This window comes from Cydia amplana, chromosome 20, assembly GCF_948474715.1.
Source record: "Cydia amplana chromosome 20, ilCydAmpl1.1, whole genome shotgun sequence".
Lineage (NCBI taxonomy): Eukaryota > Metazoa > Arthropoda > Insecta > Lepidoptera > Tortricidae > Cydia > Cydia amplana.
This window is the reverse complement of record NC_086088.1, coordinates 2,341,367-2,356,038: the sequence shown is the minus strand read 5'-3', so window position 1 is coordinate 2,356,038 and position 14,672 is coordinate 2,341,367. Positions and strand designations below refer to the sequence as shown.

General features: G+C 41.7%; 1 protein-coding gene across 1 annotated transcript in view; it reads left to right on the top strand.

The window, feature by feature from the left end:
- LOC134657545 (MICOS complex subunit Mic60-like) overlaps positions 1–14,672 on the top strand; it is a 37,139-nt gene that overhangs the window by 4,141 nt on the left and 18,326 nt on the right. Inside the window, exons 5-13 of the mRNA XM_063513121.1 lie at positions 2,656–2,746; positions 3,570–3,641; positions 4,497–4,666; positions 5,504–5,630; positions 8,364–8,527; positions 9,245–9,370; positions 11,350–11,422; positions 12,389–12,477; positions 14,107–14,217. Of these exons, the coding sequence (XP_063369191.1) occupies positions 2,656–2,746; positions 3,570–3,641; positions 4,497–4,666; positions 5,504–5,630; positions 8,364–8,527; positions 9,245–9,370; positions 11,350–11,422; positions 12,389–12,477; positions 14,107–14,217 (1,023 nt within the window). The remainder of the gene's footprint in view (positions 1–2,655; positions 2,747–3,569; positions 3,642–4,496; positions 4,667–5,503; positions 5,631–8,363; positions 8,528–9,244; positions 9,371–11,349; positions 11,423–12,388; positions 12,478–14,106; positions 14,218–14,672) is intronic.

Here is a 14,672-nt window from a genome sequence, read left to right as displayed (position 1 = left end):
ACATCGGAAGCATAAACTTCACATTTACGCATCGTGACAAAAATCTGACGGCTCCTGTGCTGCCCCCTGTAGTTACGCACGCTCCCTATACGTTAGTAATAATAGTTCAATGGAAACTAACATCCTCTTTACTGAGCCAGGGTATTTATAGTTAGGTAGCAGTACTAGTAGATTCAAATCAAATTGTCCATAATCAAAGCAAAATCAAAAACAAAAACAATAACTAAATTAATAAAAAACCGGCCAAGTGCGAGCCGGACTCGCGCACGGAGGGTTCCGCACCATCAACAAAAAATAGAGCAAAACAAGCAAAAAAACGGTCACCCATCCAAGTACTGACCCCGCCCGACGTTGCTTAACTTCGGTCTAAAATCACGTTTGTTGTATGGGAGCCCCACTTAAATCTTTATTTTATTCTGTTTTTAGTATTTGTTGTTATAGCGGCAACAGAAATACATCATCTGTGAAAATTTCAACTGTCTAGCTATCACGGTTCGTGAGATACAGCCTGGTGACAGACGGACGGACGGACGGACAGCGGAGTCTTAGTAATAGGGTCCCGTTTTTACCCTTTGGGTACGGAACCCTAATAAAAGAACAAAAATGGCGCTGGACAGGCCGTAAGATGAGAGAAACCCGGGATAAGTGGACAAGAGACCTTGTAGAGTGGTGCCCTAGATATACGTATAATAAAAGAAAGAGTGGCCCACAAAAGTTTTGATGGTCGAATGATTTAACAAGAATAGGAGGTAAATGGATGCTAACAGCAAAAGAAAGGAACAAATGGAAAGCTATGGAGGAGGCCTACGTCAAAGGACGAGTTGAAGTTAAAGTTGATAAATCAAATTAATATCATCTTCCTCGCGTTGTCCCGGCATTTTGCCACGGCTCATGGGAGCCTGGGGTCCGCTTGGCAACTAATCCCAGTAATTGGCGTAGGCACTAGTTTTTACGAAAGCGACTGCCATCTGACCTTCCAACCCAGAGGGTAAACTAGGCCTTGTTGGGATTAGTCCGGTTTCCTCACGATGTATTCCTTCACCGAAAAGCGACTGGTGAATATCAATTGATATTTCGTACATAAGTTCGAAAAACTCATTGGTACGAGCCGGGGTTCGAGCCCGCGACCTCCGGATTGAAAGTCACACGCTCTTACCGCTAGGCCACCAGCGCTTCCCTGATAAATCAAATTAATATATGTAATTACAATTACTAGTAGATTAGAACCAAAGCTTAGTTAGTGCTTCTGGAATTTTTCCGCAAATCAACAACCATTGTGCCTATTTTGCGTGAAACGAGGTAGCGCTACTCTAACCACCCCAGCTCCTCCACAAAGTCTAGCAAAGTTTTAAGCCTAAATGCCTCTTTTAGTGTGCACGGAGTCCCTAGGTATTTGCTCCTGTATACTTGCCTACCTGTAGGAAGCGCTGGTGGCCTAGCGGTAAGAGCGTGCGACTTGCAATCCGGAGGTCGCGGGTTCAAACCCCGGCTCGTACCAATGAGTTTTTCGGAACTTATGTACGAAATATCATTTGATATTTACCAGTCGCTTTTCGGTGAAGGAAAACATCGTGAGGAAACCGGACTAATCCCAATACGGGCCTAGTTTACCCTCTGGGTTGGAAGGTCAGATGGCAGTCGCTTTCGTAAAACTAGTGCCCACGCCAATTACTGGGATTAGTTGCCAAGCGGACCCCAGGCTCCCATGAGCCGTGGCAAAATGCCGGGACAACGCGAGGAAGATGATCATACTTGCCTACCTGTCTCCCCTACTGTTGCCTACTTGTCTGCCTGTCTGTGTCTGTCTGTGTCAGGGATGTTGCGGATGCCGATTTTTTGACATCCGCGGATGCGGATGCGGATGCGGATTTTTAAAGGCTCACATCCGCGGATGCGGATGCGGATGCGGATGTCAAGATAGTACCATAAAAAACGTCAAATATTACATTTTAGTAATTTTTATTTCAAAAAACCGGCCAAGTGCGAGTCGGACTCGCATTCCAAGGGTTCCGTACATTAAGTCCCACTCACGCTTGACTGCTCATTTCTAATAGGTTTTTTGGTTAATGACTAAATTACCTAGCAGTCTAGCACTGACGCCGATGCTAAGACGTTCCTGTACCGATCTGTTCCACATCCGCATCCGCATTAAATCTGCATCGATTTTATGCGGATGCGGATGCGGATGCGGATGTTGAAAATAATGCGGAAGTTCCGCGGTTGCGGATGCGGATACGGATATTCGCAACACCCCTGGTCTGTGTCTGTGTGTCTTGTCTGCCTGCTACCTGTTTGCAGTCTACGAGAATGTGTTTTGTCGTTTCCTCTTCCATGCACGCTCTGCACATGGGGCTGTCTTAGCTTACCAAAGCTTATTTGGGTCAATCAACTATTTCTTATTGTTATTCTGTCCCATCAGCGAGGAGACAATAATAGCATAGATTGTTAGAAGAACTGCTGTACCATGTTCTACTAACATGCCCAGTAGATGTCCCATTATGGAAAGGTCTTATAACTACCATAAAATGCAAGTTTGGTTCATTTAAATACGAGAAACCTAGAATTTTAAGAGTGACTCAGGAGACCGTAACCATAGCAACGTGTGACATGAAAAAGTTGATTAACCCATTTCCTTATTTAATTTTGTTTTTGCAGGAAGGCGTGATCCCCATCGAGGTCAGAAAGAAGACCGACAAGGAATTTGAGGCGGAAGCCAAGATAAACCTCGGTCCCAAAAATTATCCATGTGCGTATATCTAACATTCTTGAGAGATATATAAACATTCAGCAAAGTATAGTGCGATATAAAATAGTAGAAAACAAATAAAATGGAACTAAAAAAAAATCCATACTAAATAGGCAATATTACGCAAAACTCTGCGTAGGGGGCGCCACTCCCACAATCTAAGGGTCTACCGCAAACGAGAGGTCGAAATTTTGTTATCTAACCTCTCTATCACTTGCATTTTCGAGCGATAAAGAGGCAGATAGCCGAGTTTCGATTTCGCGTTTCCCGGTAGGCCCTTTGTAAACAAACCGCCTTGATGCATCAATGTGATATTTGATTGTCTGTGAAAACTTGTCAAAAACAGTTTAAGGTACAGTATGTATAAGTAACTCTATGGTAAACTAAAGTCGCTAGTGCTGCTCTCTGGCGGCAAAACATTGCAGTAATACTCCCTATTGTTGCCATGTTTAAGCATTTTACGACAAAAATGTGACAGTTACGTAGAAAGTGGCGCCCTCATTTATTTTCTGTTTTAGCTAAGTCTTGTGCTCTTTAATATTAAACACGGTTTAGTCGTAAACTAAACCTCTAGTGTACATTTCATTCAATAGCGTGACGAGCGTTCGCGTCATGTCTATTTTTGTATAGGATTTTGAACAGCGCGCCAAGCGGGACGTTTTGGAAACTTAACGCAATGAAATTTACACTAGGGGTACTGTAAATATATTTAAACGAAAATTAATGTGTATGCATGAGATCATAATGTGTTTGTGTGGTTGTACTCTTATTAATTTTACATGAACATAGTAAAATAGCACATCATTCATTACTAACTTAACAGTGCCTCCGCCGGCGTTCGAACCCCTGTACTACGAGGAACCGAAAATAGTCGCCCCCGAGGTAAACCAGCCAGGTAAGTGTTCACTAAGCGCCACTTGCACCATTCCTCTAACCCAGGGTTAACCTGTTAAACCTGGAGTTACCATGGTCACCAGTACAGTTTGACACTGGGTTAATGGTTTAACCGCTTAACCCCGGGTCAGCGAGATTGTGCAAGTGGCCCTTAAACGTCTAAAACTGGACATTTAAACGACATTAACTAATTACATGATAACAGTTTTCAAATGATTCACGGTTAGTTTCACTAGACTTACTCGTATATCGACCGGGATATGAACCGTGATTACCTTCGATATTTCGATATTTTTATATTGGGAGCTCGAAAACAATGTAAAGGTAATCACGGTTCATATTCCGGTCGATATAAGACTAGTAATTACAAGATATATAGTTTACTTAATAAAATGGGTTCATGATTAGATTATCTGTCTATAATCCTTCATAAAAAGAGGCAATGTAAAAAAAAAATTCTAGACAATGTACCTATACATATAATAAAAAAAAACCTGTTTGTATCCGTAACAAAAATAACATTTTTGCCCAATATTCGGCGGTCAATTTGCCGCGTCCTAAATTAGTTTTTAAGGTTCCGTACCTCAAAAGGAAAAAACTAAACCCTTATAGGATCACTCGTGCGTCTGTCTGTCTGTCTGTCCAACCATCCCCCCCTTTATCTCCGAAGCTACTGGGTCTAAAATTTTGAAAAAAATACACAAAATAGTTCTTTACCTATAGATGACAGGAAAACCTATTAGAAATGTGCAGTCAAGCGTGAGTCGGACTTGGACGGAACCCTTGGAACGCGAGTCCGACTCGCAGTTGGCCGGTTTTTTTCAACTGCGATAACAATATATGTGTTTTCCTCCAGCAATCCTCATCCAATCGGACAAAGGCGACCCACAGCCACCGTTGAAGATCGAGATCACCAAGGACCTCGTAGAACTTGAACAAGACATGCACGAAAACACTCGTATTGCTGTAGACAACTATAAACAAGCGGTGAAACACGCTGAGAGATATAACAAGGCGTTGTATAAGGTAAGTCAATTGACTGTGAATCTTAACGCAAAGACATAAGGTAGCAAATCAACATGGACCTCGTAGAACTTGAACAAGACATGCACGAAAACACTCGTATTGCTGTAGACAATTATAAACAAGCGGTGAAACACGCTGAGAGATATAACAAGGCGTTGTATAAGGTAAGTCAATTGACTGTGAATCTTAACGCAAAGACATAAGGTCGCAAATCAACATGGACCTCGTAGAACTTGAACAAGACATGCACGAAAACACTCGTATTGCTGTAGACAACTATAAACAAGCGGTGAAACACGCTGAGAGATATAACAAGGCGTTGTATAAGGTAAGTCAATTGACTGTGAATCTTAACGCAAAGACATAAGGTAGGAAATCAATATGGACCTCGTAGAACTTGAACAAGAGATGCACGAAAACATCTGCTGAACAAGTATTAAGGTTAGAATGGCGATGCGAGCAGGGTACGTGTTGCCGCGGTTTTGAGCAAACGCTCGCATGCTACTCGCCCGCGCTGACCGAAAAACGAAGTAAACATGCCTTTTTGCGCCACAATAACGTTCAGATTAAGAAGCCAGACATCAAATCTGTCTAAAGGTATTCACCACGCACACAAGGCGCTAGCTAGTTTTTACTACCGTTGCGCGAGTGTTAGTAAATGTGGAGAGGGACGAGCGGCGACACCGGTTCCGATACTAACTGCGCGCGATAGCCATTCTAACCTCTTTAATATGTTCTGTGGTCAGGATGGTAACAAATGGAAATCCGTGGTCTCTGCCTATCCCTCCGGGAAATAGGCGTGATTATATGTATATAGTAGTGTTGTTTTTATTACAGATCGTGGAAAGCCCCATCGAGGACTTGAGCAACACGTTGTTCAATAATCTGCAGTCCGCGCAGAACGATCTCAAGACAACTGAGACTACAGCTAAGACCGCTTGCGCTAAGGCCCGCTGTGCTATTGGTGAGTGTATGTTTTCAGTAGTAGTAGTAGTAAACTCTTTATTGTACAAAAAGACATTAAAAATAACATATAATTAGTAAGAAGTACAAAGGCGAACTTATCCCTTTGAGGGATCTCTTCCAGTTAACCTTTGAGTAGATGAGGGGAGAAAGTGAAAAGAGGGTGACAAATACAGCAAAATGTACAACAAGGTACCAGAAAGATAAAGGATATAAATACATACAAAATTTATAGGATAAACATACATATATTACACAAAAAGGAATGAGGAAAATACACAAAAAAAAATCGGCCAAGTGCGAGTTGGACTCGCGCACGGAGGGTTCCGCACCATCAACAAAAAATAACAAGCAAAAAACGGTCACCCATCCAAGTACTGACCCCGCCCGACGTTGCTTAACTTCGGTCAAAAATCACGTTTGTTGTATGGGAGCCCCACTTAAATCTTTATTTTATTCTGTTTTTAGTATTTGTTGTTATAGCGGCAACAGAAATACATCATCTATGAAAATTTCAACTGTCTAGCTATCACGGTTCGTGAGATACAGCCTGGTGACAGACGGACGGACGGACGGACAGCGGAGTCTTAGTATAGGGTCCCGTTTTTACCCTTTGGGTACGGAACCCTAAAAATTGGAAAGGATTAGAAAGATATAAAGCAACTATACAATAGAAATATAGACAAATTAATCAGTCAGATCAGCGGGCTCAGCACGGCCGTCGTTTTTATCGACTATCACTATGCCCGTCACTTTCGCACTTACATACTTGTTAGAACGTGACAGGCATGGTGATAAACGATAAAAATGCGACCGTGCTACTAGGGTAGATAACCATAGCTTCTTTAACCTCTTTAATATTGCGTTTATGTATATAGTTCCTATACAATATTTTTTTGGATAAAATATAAGGAATCGAATGGTAGGTACCCTTTCTTTTATCGTTTTTGGAAGTTTAAAAAAAACTTAAATTTTGAAACTTTCAGGTCCTGTAATTTTTGTAAAATTTACCCTTTCTTTTATCGTTTTTGGAAGTTTAAAAAAAACTTAAATTTTGAAACTTTCAGGTCCTGTAATTTTTGTAAAATTTCCGTATTTTATTTTATTATCCACATTATTGTGATAAATTGCTCATTTTCTATGTGTTTTACTAGATTTTGTTATAAAATTCAACATGTGTCATCCCTGTTCCTGTCCCTGGTCCTTATCTCAAAAATGGACGGCAAAGTTGACGTTGCCGGTTAAAAAATTGGTCGAGTGCGTAGTTTATGGTCAGTCAAAAAATTAAAAAGTTAAAAACATTGCAGTCTAGATACACTTCTTTTTTTTTAAAGGCGACAAAGCAAATCTTTTTAATGGTTTTACTTTTTTCTGTGAAAATTAGAACGTTGCTTCTGTAAAATATTTATATTTCTTGCACCATTTTTGAGAAAAGCACTATATATGACTCGGCTGGAAGGCTACTTGCTGGCTTCGGATTCAATGAAACTGACTCCTAAGGTCGTCCGTTTAAAACGAATCCTGAGCCAGCAAGTAGCTACTTCCGAACCTCGACAATAATGTACTATTGACACTGACAATCCAACCTCTAGACTGAGCTTAGGCCAATTATTTCATGAAACCGATGCTGCCAAAAATACGGGGGTGCGGGGGGACGAGGTGAGCGAATCCCGTGCCGTGATTGGTCCGTTCAAAGACACGGACCAATCACGGCACGGGATTGACTCGAAGATGGAGTAACGCTACCGTATGTGTGGCAGAGGGGGTAGCGCGACTATGCTATGTCTAGAGGTTGGATTGTCTGTGACTATTAGTTAAAATATATAATCACCTTAAAGATGACATCAAAGCTCAAACATATGACAAAAAATTTAATAAAATGTTGAAAGACTTTCTAATAAATAAATGTTACTACGACTTAAAGGATTTTTTCGATGACAATGTTACAGACACCTTCTATGCTTAGTTATAAATACTTACCTAAATTATAAATAAAGATTGAATTTTATTTTAATTAATATTGTACATTAATTAATTTATGTTAATATGTATATTTATTAGTGATCTCGTGTATAATTACAAGAACTGTTTCATAACTTGTTTTTTAGATACAATGTAATAATTTTGCTACATACAATACAAAAAATACTATAATAATATGTCATTAGTTAGAAGTAAGCTATGATGCTGTGCCCTTACAGGGTCCATGTGAGACATTGTACATTTATTCTGACATCTATACTGTACCAGGGTTGTTGCGGATGCAGATTTTTTGACATCCGCGGATGCGGATGCGGATGCGGATTTTTAAAGACTCACATCCGCGGATGCGGATGCGGATGCGGATGTCAAGATTAGGTACTTAGAAAACGTCAAATATTACATTTTTAGTATTTTTTTATTATAAAAACCAAACGTTTAGTATTTGAGCAAGAATATAGGTGCGTTATATTTAATAAACAGTAACTTCGCCGACTTTTCTGGATCTAGACGATTTCGTTATAGGTAATGACGAAATTACCTAGCACTTACGCCGCCGCTAAGACGTTCCTGTACCGACTTGTTCAACATCCGCATCCGCATAAGCTCCGCATCGATTTTATGCGGATGCGGATGCGGATGTTGAAAATAATGCGGATGTTCCGCGGTTGCGGATGCGGATGTTCGCAACATCCCTGTACTGTACCATGGTTGCAATAAAGAATTATGAATTATTGATGTTCCAAATTTCCAGAGACCATAGACCGTATGCTGAAAGCCGGGGTGAAAGCGCCTCCGGAATCCATAGCGTCCACCAAGCGGTACCTGAAGCAGTTCCGCGAAGATCTGTCCCGCGTCGAGGCCAATTTTAACGAGGAGAAAGAGAAGGCGGTACTCAGCGACAAGTACTGGGAAAAGGTACCACCATACAGCGGTTATCATAATGGCTAACATAACAGTTTTGAATGATTTGGACCATTTTTTCGACAGCGTGAATAGGCTACATGACTAAATTTCATTTATGGTATCAATCGATCGGGTTTGTTTTTGGGATCAAATGTCTATATGGGACCCATTGCATTAAAGTAACACAAAAGTTAGAAATTGTAGTTAAAGGCCGGCAGTCGCACTTCACTCGCGAAACGCCCTATACAAAACGGCAAGGGAACGTGACGTCAAGGTCTCTGGGAGCCCATCTTGTAGTATGGACAAAACAAGAAAATTGCGTTTTTGTCGGTGAAATATTGCGTTTATGTATATAGTTGCTGTACAATATTTTTTTGGATGAAATGTAAGGAATCGAATGGTACCCTTACTTTTATCGTTTTTGTTAAAAGAAAGTTAAAAAAACTTAAATTTTGAAACTGTCAGGTCCTGTATTTATGTAATTTTTCAATACTTTATTTTAATATCCACATTATTGTGATAAATTGCTCGTTTGCTATTTTACTAGATTTTGTTATAAAATTCAACATGTGTCATGGTACACTGTCATCATCCCTATTGTACCATCGTCTACACTGACACTGACAGTTCGTAAACCTTATTACAAAAGGCATAAGGTCCACCGATGAACAGTTAAGTGTTGCTGTTTGTAATTATAGGATGATATTAAAGGTGTTATTCTGGTTACAGGTAGAACACGCGCGGCAGACGTACAAGCGTGAGCTACAAGCGTTGTTCCCCGGCTTGGACCTGAGCGCGCGCAAGTTGGACGTACGCGGTGACACCGATCTGCTGCTCTTGTACACGCTGCGACAGGTCAGTACGAGTCATAGAGGTTAGGACATAGACTAGGAATCCTCTAGACTGAGCATAGTAACGCTACTGCCACTTATACGGTAGTTTTACTCCATCTTCGAGTCAATCCCGTGCCGTGATTGGTCCGTGTCTTTGGACCTGAGCGCGCGCAAGTTGGACGTACGCGGAGACACTGATCTGCTGCTCTTGTACACGCTGCGACAGGTCAGTACGAGTCATAGAGGGTAGGACATAGACTAGGAATCCTCTAGACTGAGCATAGTAACGCTACCCCCTCTGCCACTTATACGGTAGTTTTACTCCATCTTCAAGTCAATCCCGTGCCGTGATTGGTCCGTGTCTTTGAACGGACCAATCACGGCACGGGACTCGCTCGCCTCGTCCCCCCGCACCCCCGTATTTTTGGCAGCATCGGTTTCATGAAATAATTGCTCTAAACTCAGTCTAGAGGATTCCTAGTCTATGGGGTAGGATCCTATAGAAGTGGTATACGCGTGCCTCCGTGAGGGACAAAACATACGCAATGCGACGCTATGATTGGTCGAATTTATTTGTTGCCCACCATAATCCATACTAATTTATGGTGGGGAATAAAAAATATGTGAGACTGTGACAAGGACAAACAATAATAGCGCTTTCGCTGTTACACCTACTGAAATATACATAAGACTATCCCGTTCGGTCATTTCCCCACCCCTTATGCCTGGTCCAGTTAAAATACTCGGTTCATGGTACGAGTATACAAACAGAAGAAATATACTTCCTACAAAACCAAAGTTTGACAGCGATTCAGGGACGAATTATGTTGTCCCTTGCTAATGTATGGCACTATCCCTTTCGGCTATTTAGGGCTGTCAAAACCACAGAAGAAAATAAAAATAATAGTACTACCGTACAGAAATGACACATCCTACAAACCCGAAGTTTGGATATTGACATTAGGTATAGAAAATATTTTTAAATACATAATTTGATGTACATTTACTATAGCTATGCCCCTAGCTGCGTTGGACTTTCGATTTTAGCGATTCGCTCCTATAGATTAGATTTTTTAATTTCTCCTTACTCTTATAATAATTAAAATTCTAATAAATCAAAACGTAGGGGCATAGCTATGGTTCATAACAACCAATTGTGTCAAAATATTTTCAATAATGTTAATCAGGGATGTAACGGATGTGGTTTTATCGGAACCGAAAGCGGAACCGGATGTTTTAAATTTAGTTTATCGGAACCAGAAACGGAATCGGAACCGAAAACGGAATCGGAACCAGAACCGGAGCCTGAGTCAGTACTATCAGTAGGTATACATTACACAACACAACACATACGAATAGGTACTTTAAATTCAAAAACACGGATATACCAGAACATCTAATTACTGCAGCACGTGGCAAGCGGGGCTATGAGCGAATGACTGGTATAAACCTGTTTGTTTTTGATGTACACCGCTCATGTCCCGCTGCCGCGCTAAGCATTGACATAAATAAATAAATAAATAAATAAATATTATAGGGACATTCTTACACAAATTGACTAAGCCCCACGGTAAGCTCAAGAAGGCTTGTATTGTGGGTACTCAGACAACGATATATATAATATATATAAATACTTATATACATAGAAAACAACCATGACTCAGGAACAAATATCTGTATCATCATACAAATAAATGCCCTTACCAGGATTCGAACCCGGGACCATCGGCTTCATAGGCAGGGTCACTACCCACTAGGCCAGACCGGTCGTCATCCGATATAACTTCCGTTTCAAAAGTAACGGAACCGGAACAGAAACGGATGTGTAATACCAAACGGAAGTTCCGACTTAACGGAAACGGAGCTCCGTAACATCCCTGATGTTAATATCTAGAGAGAATAATGAGGACTATGTTTGAATGATAAGTCGATTTCGCGCGGGTCCTCCACTTTCGCCTTAACTGTATTGAATTAGAGTTCAAAATCGAAGCTTCTTTTCAGGTGGCGTATCTTCAAAATGAAATCGCCGAACTGCAGACAGTCAGGGAACTCAAAATGAACCGAGCTATCGAATGTAAGTATACTACAGATGTAGTGCATGAATTATTTTCCATCGTATTTTCACGAAAACGTACGAACGTATCTTGCTGTTTCAGTCAGTCTCGGTACACAAAGTACTGAGGTTGACTGAAGTAGCAAGACGAGAAAATACGATGGAAAACAATTATGCACTACATACATGTACAGATGTAGACAGTATTTTTAGGGTTCCGTAGCCAAATGGAAAAAAACGGAACCCTTATGGATTTGTCATGTCTGTCTGTCTGTCTGTCCGTCCGTCCGTCCGTATGTCACAGCCACTTTTTTCCGAAACTATAAGAACTATACTGTTGAAACTTGGTAAGTAGAGTAGATGTATTCTGTAAACCGCATTATGGATAGGTCTTCAAAAATGATATTGAGGTTTCTAATATCATTTTTTTCTAAACTGAATAGTTTGCGCGAGAGACACTTCCAAAGTGTTAAAATGTGTCCCCCCCCCTGTAAGTTCTAAAATAAGAGAATGATAAAACTAAACAAAATATATGATTTACATTACCATGTAAACTTCCACCGAAAATTGGTTTGATTGAACGAGATAAGTAGTTTTTTTTAATACGTGATAAATCCTAAACTTTTATATTATGTTACTTGCTGCTACGGAACCCTTCATGGGCGAGTCCGACTCGCACTTGGCCGCTTTTTTAATAGCGGTTCTCAAAAACTTACGCTAAAAATCGTTTAATAATGTGTCTATAACCTCCTAAGGCCCAAGGTCCTACCTATAGTACCGCTTCAGTTCGATGAAATCCTATTCAATTGGAACAGAGTCGCTTTTGCTTTGTTTCGTTAAAATTTCCAACAACGCAAAATCAACTCTATTTCTTACACTTTAGGTTCAAATTTCAGTGGCGAATTTTGGATTTTTCATTTGTATGGCTGGGCCTTAGGAGGTACCAAAAATGATTTATTATTAATGTGTTTTTTTTCTTTTGAACAGGTCACGACGAGAAAAAGTTAATCGAAGCTAAAGTGGAGGACATGATTAAAAAGGAACAATTAGAGAAAGACAAGGAATTCAATAAAAAGGTATTACTTATTAACACAAACATGCTCGGACCTAGTTTATCGTCTATTGTATGAGGTTGCAGGTCTCCATTAACCGTTTATCAGGCTGACAGTTCAAAAATGACAATTGAATGTCAGTCTTACTCATTGGAAATAGAACACAAGTTTGAAGTGCCGTATGTTGGAAATATATCTCCCCCAGCCCGATAAAAGGTTAATGTATAAGAGTATAAGGGAATATACAAAATTAAGGGTCGGTTTCGGTCGGACCAAACCGTTTGTCACCTTTAAAATGTTTGCTATATATTATTCTAATTCACACTGTTGGGTGGCAGTCTGTCAATAATATTGAGAAAATAATAACATTTTACTCATATGTCCACACCATTCAACACTATTATTACATTAATTTACAAGCAGAAACCTCTGCCAACGATGCTATTCACGCAAGACAGTAATTTATCCACTTTTGAATTTATTTTTACTATTGTTACAGTCTTGCTTATTCCTTTATCAGATGGACTTCTCTAAAACAACTCTGGTTATTCCCACTAGTTACCACCAAGCTGTTACCACTGATAACTACTGGGTATTTTTTCCCACTTTTTACCACTTGTAACTACTGGCACAGGGCGGACACGCCATACATCAAAAATGATTTGCGTTTATATGTGTGCGCGGCACGTCTGTACACGCGTCATTGAGTTTCTGACGGAATCCTGACGGAATCTCAGTAGAGCGACTTACGCACACATTCATGTCGCGGCCTGTCGCGGGCGAGGTAATTCGAGTCGGGGCGGGGCGGTGCGTGTCCGTTCTGTATGATATAGTTATTTGTACAACAAGAGATCAAAGTTTGATATTTCTTCGAGTGCTTATTTTGAGTCCCGTGCAAGCGAAAGATTCTATTGGCAAGGTGCGAAGTCGGTGGAGGGGGAAGTGGCGCTGATCGTCACAAACACAGGTAATCTTATGGAATGTCCGCCATTAGTACTAGCGGCAGCCGCTTGAACTAATTTTACTCCATAAGATTTAACGTAGAAAGTCTGCCAAAATGAGGGCAGCACCAGTCGTGCACCTAGCGAATAATAGATTCACGAGCGTAGCGAGTGAATCTAATTTAGAATCTTGAGCGTAGTAAGGGACTCAAAAGCGCACGAGATGTAAATAACTTTGATCTCGTGTAGTTCACAAAACTTTTCACCTCAGCAGTGAGAACATATTAGACAACCCGAAAATACTATTACTTATTCTGTGCTACTGGGAATATTTTCCCAGTAGTTACCACCAAACCGAGTTGGTTAAACCTATCTGTTGAAAATGGAATAATTCTTAATATCAAAATCCTGAAGCAATATTCTGGTAATACATCGCTTCACTCTGTTCACTGACAATCCAACCTCTAGACTGAGCTTAGGCCAATTCTTTAATGAAACCGATGCTGCCAAAAATACGGGGGTGCGGGGGGACGAGGTGAGCGAATCCCGTGCCGTGATTGGTCCGTTCAAATACACGGACCAATCACGGCACGGGATTGACTCGAAGATGGAGTAACGCTACCGTATGTGTGGCAGAGGGGGTAGCGCGACTATGCTATGTCTAGAGGTTGGATTGTCTGTGACTCTGTTCTAATGTAACTTGTGACGTCAGATCCTGGAGGTGCATGCGGAGGCTGCGCGGCAGATGAAGGAACAGCTCAAGAAACAGATGGAAGTCCAACAGGAGGTCATGCAGGCCGCGCTAGCGAGAAAGGAACAAGAGGTACACTCAATTTTTAGGGTTCCGTGCCCAAAGGGTAAAAACGGGACCCTATTACTAAGACTCCGCTGTCCGTCCGTCCGTCCGTCCGTCCGTCCGTCCGTCCGTCCGTCCATCCGTCCGTCCGTCCGTCCGTCCGTCCGTCCATCCGTCCGTCCGTCCGTCCGTCCGCCCGTCCATCCGTCCGTCCGTCCGTCCGTCCGTCCATCCGTCCGTCCATCCGTCCGTCTGTCCGTCCGTCCGTCCATCCGTCCGTCCGTCCGTCCGTCCGTCCGTCCGTCCGTCCATCCGTCTGTCCGTCCGTCCGTCCGTCCATCCGTCCGTCCGTCCGTCCGTCCGTCCGTCCGTCCGTCCGTCCGTCCGTCCGTCCGTCCGTCCGTCCGTCCGTCCGTCCGTCCGTCCGTCCGTCCGTCCGTCTGTCACCAGGCTGTATCTCACGAACCGTGATAGCTAGACAG